The sequence below is a fragment of the Ranitomeya imitator genome, chromosome 9 (assembly GCF_032444005.1).
Source record: "Ranitomeya imitator isolate aRanImi1 chromosome 9, aRanImi1.pri, whole genome shotgun sequence".
Classification (NCBI taxonomy): domain Eukaryota; kingdom Metazoa; phylum Chordata; class Amphibia; order Anura; family Dendrobatidae; genus Ranitomeya; species Ranitomeya imitator.
The window spans coordinates 88,047,689-88,064,582 of NC_091290.1; the positions used below are offsets into that span (position 1 = coordinate 88,047,689).

Consider the following 16,894-nt stretch of genomic DNA (forward strand, 5'->3'; position numbering starts at 1 on the left):
TGGCTGCTCTTGTTTTTTTCTGGAAGCCCCAAAGAAAATGAATGGAGCTGCGGTCAGATATCTGAAATGTTGCTGCGTGTCCTATCATGGATGAAACTTCCGCATTCTTCCGATCGGTGCAGTTTCTAATGGTCGGACCCAAGTGATCACCTATCCTGTGGAGCCCATGGATCGGTGATAACTTGTTTTAACCATAGAAACTTTAATTTAAAATACTGTAATTGTACATCCCAGTTATGGGGGCGCACAGTAGATGTGCAGGAGCCCCCTGTGTTTTACAATCGATGCTCCACTATAATGGGGATAGCGACTGACGGATATTTGCATATAGCTGTAGGGTGGACCCCCTAGAGTCCATTCCCCCAGACACCCCAGTCCGACCCTGATTACACCTACTACATACTGGTATAGGATGTTGGAGATGGGAATACCCCTTTAAGGAAAGTGGACACTTGTCAGAATGGAGATGAGCTGACACAAACTAGCCATTTCAACAACCCATTGACTTCAGCAGATAGTTAAATTGACCCGTTACATTGCATTTTTCGGAATCTGGAACACCAGAAGAGAAAAACAGAATAAATATGATAGAATGAACTAAGCCTAACTCATGATGTGTCCATGCCTCATAGTGATCCCTAAATGAGCAAACAGTAGATTAAAAGCAACTAAATCAAACTCCATTTATTATTTTATAATTCTAAATGGGAAAAATATAAAACATAAAGGATGAGATCCCCCAAAAAGAATGAAACAGACATTGTACTTTCCACTGTAGAAGAAAGAAAATCTCACATGTATGTATTAAATATTTATTGTATGAAAAAAAGAGGACCACATACACAACAGCCAGATCTGTTAACAGCAGATGGAGGGTACCTGAAAAAAACAGTGGATTTTGCACTTTATGCATCTTTTTTTCAGTTTCAGATTTTCCCTGACTTCTTTTGCAGTGCAACAAAGACAATACTAGCACTGGACAGATTAGGTTGTGCAAGTTACAGAGGATACACATGCAGAATAAAGTGTTTTATGATGGCGGTATTTTACTTTCCATCTTACAGTGTTCTTTAGAAATAGCAGCGAATTCATTAGAGGGAATCTGTCACCGCATTTGACCTACCTAAACTATTAATGAGCATACAGGATATAGACTGCTGAAAACTGTCCTTCCTGTATGCCTCATATCAGATGTCTGGTGGCTGATAAATCATCTTTTATCACTTCATATAAGTGACATCTTCCGGGCTCTGAGGAGGACGGTGCTGGGAGAAAACTCTGCCTCCAGAGCTTGTTTTAAAGATAAGGGGGAGCTATGATGTGTAATGGTTACCAGTGTGATGTGTAATGGTTACCAGTGAGATGTGTAATATCCACTCTCTGCAGAGCTGTGTGTGACTATTAGTGTTGAGCGATACCGTCCGATATTTGAAAGTATCGGTATCGGATGGTATCGGCCGATATCCGAAAAATATCGGATATCGCCGATACCGATATCCGATACCAATACAAGTCAATGGGACACAAATATCGGAAGGTATCCTCTATGGTTCCCAGGGTCTGAAGGAGAGGAAACTCTCCTTCAGGCCCTGGGATCCATATTCATGTGTAAAATAAAGAATAAAAATAAAAAATATTGATATACTTACCCTCGGACGCGCCCTGGTTGTAACCGCTGCAACAGCCATGATTCCCTTCCTAAGAATGAGCGCGTAAAGGACCTTCGATGACGTCGCGGCTTGTGATTGGACGCGTGACCGCTCATGTGACCGCTCACGCGACCAATCACAAGCCGCGACGTCATCGAAGGTCCTTCACGCGCTCATTCTTAGGAACAGAAGCATGGCGGTTGCAGCGGTTACAACCAGGGCGCGTCCGAGGGTAAGTATATCAATATTTTTTATCTTTATTCTTTATTTTACACATCAATCTTCATCCCGATACCGATCCCCGATATCGCAAAAATATCGGAACTCGGTATCGGAATTCCGATACCGCAAATATCGGCCGATACCCGATACTTGCGGTATCGGAATGCTCAACACTAGTGACTATACCTGACACATCTGCAGCTTCCTCTCAGCTAACTTCTCACAGAAAGACCAGGTGCAATATTGTTGAAATACAGCAGAGTGGAAGAGAACTAAAAAATGTGTTTGCAAGAAGATACATGTCATTTCTCCTGTTCTGTGATAGCTACTTGTCTCACTGGAAACTCCCCTTCATGTGAAATAAGCTCTGGAGGCAGAGTTCTCTTCTAAGAAGTGTCCTCCTCAGAGCCTGGAACAGATCATTTACATTAAGTGATAAAAGATTATTTATCAGCAGCAAGGCAACTGATATGTGACACACATGGAGGACAGTTTTCAGCAGTCTATAACCTGCACGGCCATACTAATAGTTTACATAGGTCAGATGTGCTGACGGATTCCATTTAAAAGAAAAAAACTACAAGGCAAATTGCTGCAGTGCCCTCTGGTGTCCAAGATTGGAAATGCATGGAGATGCAAATAAAAATCTACAGTATTTGGTACTGGGCAACTAGTCATCAAGAGATATCAGAGAAAACCGATGACACTTCTGACAAGATCTAAGTGGAAATTAAAAAATGGTCAAAATCAAAGGTTTCCAGTTTTTTCTTTTAAAAACAAACATGGGCCCTAGTCTTCCAATGGTACATAAAAGCACAAATGATGAAAACCAAGGAATATGTACATTACTTGACCCTGTCCTTCCAGAAGAACAGGCCATTTGCTATTTTCTTTTGCTTTTTTATGTCCAGCCACATTTTTACAGCCACTGATGCAATTGTACTTTCAAGATGCCCATAACAAAATAAGTTTTTATTTAAAGCAGAAGGTTTGAGGCAGAAGAATACATTGGTTGATAAAATGTTCACCGAATCCTTTTCTGCTGCCGAGCTCTGTAGATGTCATGGACTGGGGGCACAACGGCTCCTTTTTCTTCGTCATCATCAGAATCTTCATTGGGTCTTTTAACGGCTTTGTTTACTAGTGTGCTTACTTCAACTGGGCCATTCCCTTCCATTAGAAGCTCTGCCTGGCCGCCAGTTATCACTCTTACAGCCTCTTCAACAGCTAGAAGGGAAAATAACGAGGGATCAGTGTCGCTAGTGGTCAAACCTACCGCAGAGAGGGCTACGCAAACCTCATACAATTGCAGTGAAACATGAGCCTTTGCTTTACCCCCTCGAGCAGTCATACATCAATGCAACTGTGAGCAAACTACAGGGTTAGCTGTCTGTCCCATTTCAGATCATGGAGAACTATTCCAAATGGATGGCACACTCCCCCAGCCCAGGAAGGCTTGATATCTGACCTGACGACACAGCATCTTCATGTATCCACACTGTACATACAGCAGCGATGTGAGTGCTTGTCTCATCAGGATAAAGACTGCTGGGAAGATTCTGTATAGATCGCTCATGTCTAGATCTACTCCTTATGGCTGCTGCCAACCACAGAAAACATTTCTATTTGCAGCAATGTAATCTGCCACTCTTCCGTGCACACCCATCTATTACACAGATAGACCAGTGATTTCAGTGGCTGATAGTCATGGCCGAAAGTATTGAAGCCTTGAAATTGTTTCAGAAAATGAAGTATTTCTTCCAGACAATTATTGCGATTACACATATTTTGTTATACACCTGTTTATTTCATTTGTATGTACTGGAACAACACAAAAAAACAAAGAAGAAAAGACAAATTGGAAATAATTTCACACAAAACCCCAAAGTAAGCCACGCAAAATATGTGTAATTGGAAGAATTTTCTGGGAGAAATACCGTACTTCATTTTTTGGAACAACTTCAAGGGTGCCAACACTTTCGACCATGACTGTATGTCATGCTTCATCTCTACAACATCACTGCCTTGTAAGTAATGTGGCAGCCAGTTTCTCCTCTTATATCAGATGAAGGGAAAATAAGAAACCATTATTCCAGCTTCTGTTAAGGAGGTTGTATCACGATAAAACCCCTTTCCAGAACTGCTGCAGGGAACATGTATGACTTCCCCGAGATTTCAGCTGCTCCATGGAATCTCACAAGTCAGCCATCTAGCATTGAAATGGTGGTTGTTCCACTAAACAAAAACATATCCACTTACTGTCTGGTATCTTACAACGGCGAAATATTTCCATAAGTTCATCAACTTGCACAAATGGACCCTGTCAAGATAAACACAATGTGAGCTGTGCTTCATATTACCCCAGGAGGAAAAACGAGCAGTCAGAGCTTGTGTGGTCTCTGCAGTCAGAGATGACTAATAAAAAGACTGCAAGGAATTTTCACAGCAGGACATGATACGGACTCAGGGCCTTGGATCAACTCCTGACTTTATTCTTATGTCAAGAGTAACAATTACAATATATATCACTATGACAAAATAAATTAGGATTGGGGAGGACATTCATGACTGGTTTCATGTAAGCACATCCTGATAAGTGTACAGGGCAGAAATACAGTGAATATTCACATACCTGGTAGCACAATGGTGGAGGGAGCAGCTTCATTAATAGCACAGCGGCAGGAGGCACAGGGAACACCCCACCAGGTACCGGGTGAAGGCCAGGAGCTAGAAAATAACACAATACTTGTCGGTCACACGGGATTTTTCACATCATTAGTAGATGTCAATCCTTACACTTCATGCTTCTGAAGTGTTTCCCTACCTCCAGGCAGAATGAGATCAGGTTTAATCCACCTTCCAGCGTTTTTTTGTTTTTTATCTCAGTGTGGTGTAGTGCCACTAACATGAATTCTCTGACCCTAGTATTATACTTACCAGCTGCCATCTTCAGCAGTTCCCAGTGCCGCTCTGGTCCCGCACCGCCATCTTGTCACCGCAGTTTCTGATGTCACCGCAGCTTCTGACTGACCGGACGTCAGAGGTAAGGGTCACAAGCTCTGTGTAAGTCTATCCTCGTAGCCTTGTTCTGGGTCTCATAGACAAACACTGAGTGGTGACTTCTACATCGCCCAGCAGACACTGGAGCGATCCGGCAGGTCACAAACTGCTGGAGACCAATCAAAGCGGTGCCGATAACAAGAAAAAGACAGCACCTGGCAAGTACCAGACTAGGGGCAGGGAACTTGGATTAGTGGCACCACTCCAACGGTAAAATAATAAAAATGCTGGAGGAGTGGTGCTTTAATGTGGACAATGATTTCTTTCACATTCAGGTTTTTGATGCAGTTTTTGAAACAAAAAAAAAAAATTACAGGCGTTTTCACGTTATGAACATTCATTGTTTTGAAACCTGCATAAAATAACCTAAAAATGGAAACCTACAACATACTCAGTCAGCACAGAATGACTGCACAAACCAAGCACAGGTGCTCAGTACACCCTTGGCGTGGCAGAGCAGTTCAGAGCATCTCCCCACCAACTTGTTTTACATCTATCTGTGGCCTCCTAATAATAATAATAATAATAATCTTTATTTATATAGCGCCAACAAATTCCGCAGCGCTTTACAGTTTAACAGTTTCAAACACAAATAGTAAAAACGTTAACAATACAATAATTAAAGCGAAATAAAACGACCCTGCTCGTGAGAGCTTACAATCTACAATGAGGTGGGGGAGATACAAAGTACAGGTGTGTATTTACAATGATGGTCCAGCCATCTTCAGGGGGTGGGGGATAGATGGAGATAGTGAATGGGCTACACACACAAACATAAAATGACGTTGATTACTGAATGTGATAGGCTGCTCTGAACAAATGTGTTTTGAGCGAGCGCCTAAAACTATGCAAATTGTGGAAGGTCCTAATATCTTGGGGTAGAGCATTCCAGAGGATTGGCGCAGCACGGGAGAAGTCTTGGAGTCGGGAGTGGGAGGTACGGATTAGTGCAGAGGTTAGTCGAAAGTCATTTCCAGATTAGGATTAGGCCGATAGACAGAAATGAGGGAGGAGATGTAAGGGGGTGCCGTACTGTGGAGAGCTTTGTGGGTGAGAACAAGTACTTTGAATTGTATCCTGTAATGAATGGGCAGCCAGTGTAACGACTGGCGAAGAGCGGACGAGTCCGAGTAACGATTAGCCAGATGGACGACCCTGGCTGCCGCATTAAGGATAGACTGGAGAGGGGAAAGTCGAGTAAGGGGGAGGCCAATTAATAGAGCGTTTCAGTAGTCCAGGCGGGAGTGGATCAGGGCGACAGTGAGGGTTTTTGTTGTTTCCATGGTGAGAAAAGGGCGGATTCTAGAGATGTTCTTTAGGTGTAAGCGGCACGAGCGGGCAAGAGATCGTATATGGGATGTGAAGGAGAGATCGGAGTCAAACATAACACCCAGACAGCGTGCCTGTTGCCGGGGTGTTATTATGGTGCCACCCACGGAGAGGGAAATGTCAGATTTAGGGAGGTTAGTAGATGGCGGGAGCAGAAGTTGTTCAGTTTTGGAGAGGTTGAGTTTCAGATAGAGAGCGGACATGATGTTGGAGACGGCGGACAGACAGTCAGTGGCGTTCTGTATTACAGCGGGGGTAAGGTCAGGGGATGACATGTATAGTTGTGTGTCATCAGCATAAAGATGGTACTGAAAGCCAAATCTGCTGATGGTCTGTCCAATTGGGGCCGTGTAGAGAGAGAAGAGAAGGGGGCCAAGAACTGAGCCCTGAGGTACCCCAACAGTGAGAGGAAGAGGAGATGAAGTGGAGCCAGAGAACAGAACACTGAAGGAGCGGTCAGAAAGATAGGAGGAGAACCAGGAGAGAGCAGTGTCCTTAATGCCAAGTGACTGGAGCCTAGAGAGTAGGAGATGGTGGTCAACAGTGTTGAAAGCTGCAGAAAGGTCGAGAAGAATGAGCAGTCACCGTTACGTTTTGCTGTCAGAAGGTCATTGGTCACTTTGATGAGTGCAGTTTCTGTCGAATGTAGGGGGCGGAAATCAGACTGTGAAGGGTCTAGGAGGGAGTAAGTGGAGAGGTAACGGGTAAGGCGGGAGTATATCAGTCGCTCCAAGAGTTTAGAGATGAAGAGGAGATTGGAGACTGGTCTGTAGTTGTTTGTGCAGGATGGGTCGAGGGTGGGTTTCTTTAGTAATGGAGTAATGATAGAGTGTTTGAAGGAGGAGGGGAAAATGCCAGAGGAGAGGGAGAGATTAAAGATTGTAGTTAGGTGAGTTGTGACGACTGGAGAGAGAGACTGGAGGAGATGTGAGGGAATGGGGTCGGTGGTGCATGTAGTCGGACGAGAAGAGGAGAGGAGCCTGGCTTCTTCTTCTTCAGTGATGGGATCGAATGTGGAGAGTGAGTCAGGGAAAATGCAGGGAGGGATGGGAGTCACTGAACTTGGTGATTGGGAGCGGATTTCCTGACGGATATTGTCTATTTTCTCTATAAAGTGGGAGGCAAGGTCATCAGCACAAATGTCTGTGATAGGGGATTGTGCTTTTGGCCTGAGGAGGGAGTGAAAGGTGTCAAAAAGTTTCTTGGGGTTATTGGATAGTGAGATCAGGGTGGTGAAGTATGTCTGTTTGGCGAGGTGAAGGGCAGAATTATAGGTCCTAAACATAAATTTGAAGTGTATGAAGTCTTCTGGTGTGCGTGTTTTCCTCCATAAGCGTTCAGCACACCTAGAGCATCGCTGGAGAAATCGGGTTTGCGATGTGAGCCAGGGCTGTTTCACTCTGTGTTTGGAGGTTCTGAGGGTGAGGGGAGCTACTTGGTCAAGGGTGCTTCTAAGAGTGTCATTGAAGTGATGTACGGCCAGATCAGGACAGGAAAAAGAAGAGATTGGGGACAATGATGAGTGTAGGGAGTCTGAAAGTGTATGAGGGTTAATGGCATGTAGATTTCTGACTGAATGGTAGGTAGGAGGGTGCTGGGGTGAGCGAGGATTTGTGAGTGTGAAAGAGAGAATGTTGTGGTCAGAGAGGGGAAGCGGTGAGTTATCAAGGTAGGAGATTGAGCAGAGTCGGGCGAAAACCAGGCCAAGGGTGTTACCGCCTTTGTGTGTTTCAGAGGTTGAGAGCTGTGAGAGGCCTAGAGAAGTGGTTAGTGATAGAAGCTGGGATGCAGATGTGGAAATGGGGCTGTTTATGGGGATGTTGAAGTCTCCCAGGATAAGGGTTGGTAGTTCTGAGGACATGAAGTGCGGCAGCCAGGCAGAGAAATGGTCCAGGAAGTGGGTGGGTGAGCCTGGGGGCCGGTATATGACCGCTACTCTGAGGGAGAGGGGACGGAAGAGCCTGATGGTGTGGACTTAAAAAGAAGGGAATGAGAGTGACGGAACTGGGGGGATGACCTGGAAAGTGCATTGTGGGGACAGGAATATGCCGACTCCACCACCAGGTCTGTTTGTGGGTCTCGGGGAATGGGAGAATTGTAAGCCACCATGGGAAATGGCAGCAGGAGAGACAGTGTCAGAATCCTGAATCCAGGTTTCCGTGAGGGCCAACAGATTGAGAGAGTTTTTCAGAAAGTAATTGTGATGGAAAGGAAGCTTGTTGCAAACAGATCGTGGATTCCAAAGGGCACAATTAAAAGAAGGAGATGAAGGAGTGCAAATAATATTAGTAAGATTATTAAGGTTTCAATGTGAGGTAGGGTAGGGGTTGAGGTTGGGGGATGGGGGACCGGGGTTGGGGGAGATATCCCCTGAAATCAGTAGGAGCAGGAAGATAAAGCAAGTAGTTTTTGGAATTGTATGAAGTTTTTTTGTGCAGTGTATTTGGGTAAGATGGACTGAGGTTTTTTAAGAAGGTGAGAAGCGCATGGGAGCTGTACATGGGAGAGGGAAGGAGTGAGGAGCTGAAGTATATGAGTCGTGATGGAGGGGGGATTGGGCGGTGAATGTGGATTGCAAGGGAACATAGCCAAAGCTGCCAATCAAAAACCAGTAGGAGGGAATGTGTACACTACTGCTTGGCTTGTTTGAACAGTCATTTTATGATGACAGACTCTCCTGACAATGCCACTTTAGGTGGCGACACGCGTCAGGCCTTTCTCCAGCCCTCTCTCTGCATATGACTCTTCTCAGGCAAGACCGCCTTGCCCACTTTCATCCTGTGAGGTTTTTTCCCTTTACTCTGGTGCAAACTAGATTTCCTTTTATTTTTGCATTGGACATCTCTTAGGCTACTTTCACACATCCGTCTTTTTGTTTCAGGCTAAATCCGGCTCTTTAGAGAAAAAACGGAACCGGAAAAAATAAAAACTGGAACCGGTTTTTCCCCCATTGACTTGTATTAGCGCCGGATGGCCCAGCGTATCTTCCGTTTTTTTCCGGATCCGGCGAATGGAAAAAACGTCTACTGTAACGTTTTTGTCTCCGGCGAAAAAGCCTGAAAGCTCTCCGGCGCTTCCAGCTGTTTGCTACAATGAAAGCCTATCGGAGCCGGAAGATGCCGGATCCGGAAAAAAGTGGATCCGGCAGCCTGATAGGTTTTTTTAAACTGAGCATGCTCCAAATTTTTTTTATCCTATAATCTAGATAGGCTAGCCGGATCTGTCAAAAAAACGGATCCGTTGCATCAGTTTTTCAAAATCTGTGCCGGATGCAGTTTTTCCAACATTCGTCGGATTTAGCCTGAAACAAAAAACCTGATGTGTGAAAGTAGCCTTAATTTGTATCTTTTGCTTAGGCCAAGTTCACACTTACGTTGTGTAGTCTGTTCAACACATTCGTTAAACGGACTGCACTAGCGCAAGTGCCGACATTTGCATAGCGCTAGCGCAGATGGAGCATCTGCTAGCTCCATCTGCGCTAGCAGTGCGCTAGCAGTGACGGCACTGGAAACGCTGCAGCCTGTGTCTCGGGTCCGTCACTCAATGACAGCACATCGCTAGCGCACGCCCATTGTGGGCGTGCGCTAGCGATGCGTCCGACATTGAAAGTAATGGCGGCGTTAACGGACTATGTTACACTGCGATATGCCGCGGTGTAACGTAGTCCGTTAAATGGGTCACACTAACGCAGTGTGAACCCAGCCTTACAAATGCACTTCTTCTTGCTGTTCGTGCATTATTTCTAGCATGATTGCTGTTGACCATAACAGTATGCTTCCTTATGGGATCTAATGGAACATTTTTCTATTCAATCAGCTGTATTGTACATGGTTCCATATTAGTGGATGTTTTTCATTTGTACCTATAGGAGTTTTATTTGAACTTCCTTCTTGTAATCAATGTATAGGCTATTGCTCTTGCTGCTTTCTATATTGTTTTAGTATCCATGGTCTTCATAATCTTTTGCACAACTATATATATATATATATATTTTTTGAGCTATTTTGGTGTGCTGATCAAATTTATCTTTTTGTAGATTGGGATATGCAAGTATATTCATTTCTTTACTAAGCATGTTGGTTATGTCACTTTTTAGAGGGCTGAGGCTCTATTATGGGCATCTTTGTATAGTTCATGTCATTTCATGACTTTTAAATGTTTTTATGTGGGTGTTTTTTGCCTATCTATTGTACCTAATGGAGCCTTTTGATTATTGAAGGTGATCGCTGTGCACATAGTAGCCTTTTTTCTGCATATTTTTCATTTCTATCTTGACAGCCCTCAGGTGTTTCCCTCTCTATCTAGTGGGGCCCTCCAGTACTAATTGCCGTTTTCATAATGACAGACTCCCTATTACCCCTTCACACAAATGGACGCAACTGTATGTGTAGATACCAGGTGATTTCCTGATAAATGGTTAGAGTGGATTACACACATGACATATAATTTCTGTGAGAAAATATTGGAAAATGACTTACGGGCAAGATGCCTAGGCTGGAAAGGGATCATTTGGCTGGTATCGGGTTTAGGGTATTCAGGCTTTCTGTCAGCTTCATCCTTTAGAGATGGAGCTATAGAAGGAGCCACCACAGGGTCCGGGATCATAGATGCTAATTTAGCACGAGAAACATCCTGAAAAAAAATGTATCCGTTTAATATAGAATTTAATTGGTAAAGGCTTGTTTGTAGTAGAGAATGAGCTATACAAAATACAGGCTAGAAGGCGGAAGAACTGGACAAAGAGGACACTGGATAAGAAGAGGAGATGAGGAAAGACAACAGACAAGAAAAAGAAACAAAGGAATTGAGATTAACAAAAAAAGGACAGCTTGAGTAGGAAGAGTCTATGGAGACTGTCAGACATACTTTATAACCTAAAGCTTTAAGTTCACTTGTAGAGCAGGGGTAGAGGTCCATGAACTTGTACCGGTCCACCAGTAGAGCTGTCTCTTTACCCTCGTACTCTTCTTTAAAGGCAGTGTATCTTCGCTTCTCCACTTTCAGAATACTTGCCAAATCACCAATATTACTTTCAAATGCTAGGAATCTGGCCCAGATTTCACTATGGAATATAAGAAAGACGTGTCCAGATACGAAGAAACTGTGTCAAACACTACATAGGAGAACACATTGAGGTATCAAGTCCTAACTACTTGCATGTCCTAGGAAGGAATCTCCATAGTATGTCCTAGGAAGGAATCTCCATAGTATGTCCTAGGCAGGTGTGTCCATAATATGTTCTAGGCAGGTATGTCCATAGCATGTCCTAGGCAGGTGTGTCAATAGTATGTCCTAGGCAGGGATGTCCATAGTATGTCCTAGGCAGGTATGTCCATAGTATGTCCTAGGCAGGTATCTCCATAGTATGTCCTAGGCAGGTGTGTCCATAGTATGTCCTAGGCAGGTGTGTCCATAGTATGTCCTAGGCAGGTAAGTCCATAGTATGTCCTAGACAGGTATGTCCATAGTATGTCCTAGGAGGGTATGTCCATAGTATGTCCTAGACAGGTAAGTCCATAGTATGTCCTAGGCAGGTATGTAGATAGTATGTCCGTAGTATCTCCTAGGCAAGTATGTCCATATTATCTCCTAGACTTTACTTCCATGTATCATACTTCAAGATTGCTGAATGCATATTGATATGCACATGTTCCTCACACCTAGCTCTCTTCTCCCATCTTATCCTATCCTTCACCAACCTTGATGATAATCAAATATACTATTAACTGCAATCTGTGAATTGCTCCCTGCTGTGAACTGTCCCCCACCTCCTCCCTCTTCCTTTCTCACCTGGCTTCATTTCATGGACTCTACAAATGGTATAAGTTGCATGGTACTGGTCAGATATGGCCTCGGTCAGATGTGACCTGATTTGAAGTGACATCTTTTAAGTGTCATCAGAAATATAGCAGAAATAGTCCAGAAATCAGCCAGACGGTAATACTAATCACTATATTCTAAATTTACTTGCCTTTCTTTTCCACCCCTGCTCTTTAACCATGCTCACATTTCCACCACTGTTTTTGCTCCACTAATCATCACTTTCCTTCACCCACCTGCTTCCCTTTCTCTGCTTATTCTCACTGCTGGTGACAGATCCCCCAATCCTTCCCTCCCCCACCTCATACATTAGTAACCCTCACCCTATCCTTCTCACACTTTAAGAAACTTTTGCAACCCCTCACACTTAAAACCTGTGCCACTGACCCCCACCACCCTGCTCCCTCTCTCTGGGGCACTTTGGAATGCCTACTCTGTCTGCAACAAGCTCCACATGGTCCATGATCTCTTCACTTCCCACAACCTTTCCTTCCTGGCCCTCACTGAGACCTGGCTGACGCCCCCTGACACGGCCTCGCCTGCAGCACTGAGTTACGGTGGCATCCAATTTACCCACACTTCTCGCTCTGGCAACAGACATGGTGGAGGAGTGGGTATCCTTCTTTCTAAAAACTGCTCCTTCAACCCTATCCAACCCCCACCCTCCCTTATCCTCCCTTCTTTCGAGCTTCACTCTGTTCGTATTTACACTCCCTCCAATCTCCAAATGGCTGTCATATACCAACCACCTGGCTCAGCCACTGCCTTCATCGACCAATTCTCCACCTGGCTCCTTCACTTTCTCTCTGCCGACATCCCCAGCATCATCATGGGCAACTTTAATATCCCTACTGACACCCACCAACCAGCAGCCTCCAAACTACTGGCCCTTACTTCATCCTTTGGACTCACCCAGTGGTCCTCCACAGCTACCCACACAGATGGACATACACTAGACCTCATCTTCACCCGCCTGCCAGACGACTTCACTGCTTTCAAACAAGCTACACTTGACTTCAAATCAGCCCTCACCTCTGCTAAACAAACCTATTTCACCAACCTTGTATCTTCACTATCCTACAACCCAAAACAACTGTTCAGCACATTTAACTCTCCTCCGCCCACCACTGCCACCTCCAACTCCCTTCATCTCTTCCGAGGACTTTGCCACCTACTTCAAAAACAAGATCGACCAAACAAGGCAAACCTTCACTTGTCCACCACCCCAACCACTCCATATACCAGACCTCTGCCCTTCCCTAATAACCTCCCTTTCCAACATCACTGAAGGAGAGCTTACTCGCCTCTTTTCCAAATCACACTTGACCCCATCCCTTCCCACCTGGTCCCCAACCTCACTAACACGCTCATTCCAGCCCTAACCCATCTCTTCAACCTATCGCTCTCTTCTGGTACCTTCCCCTCTGCCTTCAAACATGCCACCATCACACCCATCCTCAAAAAAAACCAACCTTGACCAAACTGCTATGCCCAGCTACCGCGCCATATCACTGCTCCCATTTCCTTCAAAACTCCTTGAGCAGCATGTCCATGCTCAACTTTCCTCCCACCTCTCATCTAACTCTCTCCTTGACAACGTCCAATCTGGCTTCAGCCCCCACCACTCCACCGAAACTGCCCTGACAAAAATTACTAATGACTTACTCACAGCCAAAGCTAACAGACAGTTCTCCATCCTCCTCCTTCTTGACCTGTCCTCTGCTTTCGACAGTCGATCACTGCCTACTACTACAGATTCTTTCTTCCCTTGGCACCAAGACCTTGCCCTGTCCTGGATTGCCTCATACCTATCCAAGCGCACATTTAGCGTTTCCCACTCCCACACTACCTCCTCATCCCGCCCTCTCTCTGTTGGAGTCCCTCAAGGCTCTGTCCTAGGGCCCCTACTTTTTTCCATCTATACCCTTGGCCTAGGACAACTCAAAGTCCCATGGCTTCCAGTACCACCTGTATGCAGACGACACTCCGATCTACCTCTCTGGCCCAGATGTCACCTTCCCGCTGTCCAGAATCCCGAAGTGTCTGTCAGCCATATCCTCCTTCTTCACCTCTCGCTTCCTAAAACTCAATGTAGACAAAACCGAATTCATCATCTTTCCCCCACCTCACGTATACCCCCTACCCGATCTATCTATTATGGTAAACGGCATCACGCTCTCTCCCGCACCTGAAATCTGCTGCCTCGGGGTAACTCTCAACTCTGCCCTGTGCTTCAAACCTCACGTCCAAGCTCTTGCCACCTCCTGTCGCCTCCAACTCAAAAATTTTGCCAGAATCCATTCCTTTCTCAGCCCACAATCTACTAAAACTCTTGTGCATGCTCTCATCATCTCCCGCCTCGATTACTGCAACACACTCCTCTGTGGCCTCCCAGCTAACTCTCTTGCACCACTCCAGTCTGTCCTCAACTCTGCTGCCCGGCTAATCCACCTCTCTCCTCTCCTGCTTCTCCCTTCTGCAAATCCCTCCACTGGCTCCCAATTCCCCAACGAATCCAGTTCAAACTACTAACATTGATCTACAAAGCCATCCACAACCTGTCCCCTCCCTATATCTCTGAACTAATCTCCCAATATCTTCCCTCACATAATCTTCGATTCCTCCCAAGACCTCCTACTCTCCTCCACACTTATTCGTTCCTCACACAACCGCCTCCAAGATTTCTCCCGAATATCCCCCATCCTCTGTAATTCCATGCCTCAACACGTCCGATTATCCACCACCCTCGGATCCTTCAGATCCTGAAAACCCATCTCTTCAGGAAAGCCTACAGCCTACAATAACCATGCCGTCGCCTCACCGCCACCAGAGCCGCCGCCTCACCGCCGCTTTACCCCCACCTTCTGTTTTTTCCCACTATCCCATAGAATGTAAGTCCGCAAGGACAGGGTCCTCTCCCCTCTGTACCAGTCTGTCACTGTAAACCTGTTTACTGTAAACGATATCTATAACCCTATATGTAACACCCTTTCTCATGTATAGCACCATGGAATTAATGGTGCTATATAAATAAATAATAATAATAATGTGTGTACACAGTATGTCCTAGGCAGGTATGCACCTAGTATGATGTAGGCATGTGTGTACACAGTATGTCCTTGGCAGGTATGTACATAGTATGATGTAGGCATGTGTGTGCATAGTATGTCCTTGGCAGGTATGTACATAGTATGATGTAGGCATGTGTGTACATAGTATGTTCTAGGCATGTTTGTACATGCTATGTACACACATGTCTAGGTCATACTATGGACAAAACCTGCCTAGGACATACTATGTATAAACATGCCTACATGATACTATGTACATACCTGCCTAGGACATACTATGTACACACATGCCTACATCATACTATCTACATACCTGCCTAGGACATACTATGTACATACTGTACATGCCTACATCATACTATGTACACACATGCCTAGGACATACTATGTACCCACATGCTTAGGTCATATTATGTACACAACCTGCCTAGGACATACTATGTACACACACATGGCAAGGTCATACTATGTCCTAGGCAGGCATGCACATCCGAACTTCAAGAACAATGTGTCACTATTGGATAATGATTCTATGAGCAGGAGACATAGGTCAGAAAGGCCTGAACATTTACTGGAGGCATGATACCGGAAGTTGCAATAAAAATAATTCCCTTATTGCCAAGGATTATAGACGTATTGACTTAATTTCTACTGGGCACAATGAAGATACAGCTCTGGTAAAAATTAAGAGACCACTGCACAGTTTTATAAAAATCAGCTTCTCTACATGTCTGACAGCAATTCCATTCCAGTGTCAGTTGAATTCCAACCAGAGTACACCTCATTCTATTTAATGTGCTTCTGATTAGTTGATCACCTGAACCCAATCATATTTAATGAAGGAAAGTACCGTATTTTCTGGTGTATAAGACGACTGGGCGTATAAGACGACCCCCAACTTTTCCATATAAAATATGGAATTTGGGATATATAGCCGCCGTATAAGACGGGGGTCATCTTATACGCCCAGTAATCTTATACGGCATGTGCGGTGCGTATGGTTCCTGACCGCTCACGTGACCGCAACGTCATTGAAGGTCCTTCACTCACTGCATTCTTAGGAACGGAGGCAGTCGCTTGCACCGCTGAGAGCCAGGGTCCGTCGGAGGGGCGAGTATATCCATATTTTTTATTTTTATTCTTTATTTTTTACATGAATATGGATCCCAGGGGCTGAAGAAGTCTCCTCTCCTTCAGACCCTGGGAACCATCCAGGATCGCTCCCTGCAGCCGTACCCGGCTAATAAGACGACCCCCAACTTTTGGGACGATTTTTAGGGGTTAAAAAGTAGTCTTATATGCCGGAAAATACGGTATAAAAGATCCTGCTGTGGTGTTCACAATCCTCTTGCAATAGGACAAGCTGGATGGCAAAATAAGTGCTAGTAATATCCCTAAAGTAATAGGAATGAAAAAATAACTTTTAACCATGCCAAAGGAGTTGAAAAGAAAAGTCTTGAGTGAGGAAAAGAAGGGCTAAATTCTTGCTTTACTAGCAGAGGGACACAGTGAGCGTCATGTTGCCTCCATCCTTAAAATTTCTAAGAGGGCAGTCCATAACAACAAGGTCAAGCAGCAGACATTGGGGACAACAAAGCTACAGACCGGAAGAGGATGAAAACAACTGTACAATGACCGGGATGACCGTTATCTTATTCAAATGTCACTCACCAACCGCAGGATGACATCAAGTGACCTACAAAAGGAATGGCAAATGGCAGCTGGGGCGAAGTGCACGGCAAG

General features: G+C 44.9%; 1 protein-coding gene across 2 annotated transcripts in view; it reads right to left on the bottom strand.

Moving 5' to 3' along the window:
• Nucleotides 1-798: 798 nt before the first annotated feature.
• Nucleotides 799-16,894, bottom strand: part of CSTF3 (cleavage stimulation factor subunit 3) — a 224,709-nt gene continuing 208,613 nt past the window's right edge. Inside the window, exons 17-21 of one of the 2 annotated variants that reach the window (XM_069739444.1) lie at nt 11,127-11,322; nt 10,739-10,892; nt 4,504-4,598; nt 4,131-4,191; nt 799-3,098 (exon numbers count right to left, since the gene is read on the bottom strand). In XM_069739444.1, coding sequence (XP_069595545.1) covers nt 2,896-3,098; nt 4,131-4,191; nt 4,504-4,598; nt 10,739-10,892; nt 11,127-11,322 — 709 coding nt within the window. In that variant the 3' untranslated portion in view covers nt 799-2,895. The remainder of the gene's footprint in view (nt 3,099-4,130; nt 4,192-4,503; nt 4,599-10,738; nt 10,893-11,126; nt 11,323-16,894) is intronic. The other variant, XM_069739445.1, reaches the window with a different exon arrangement.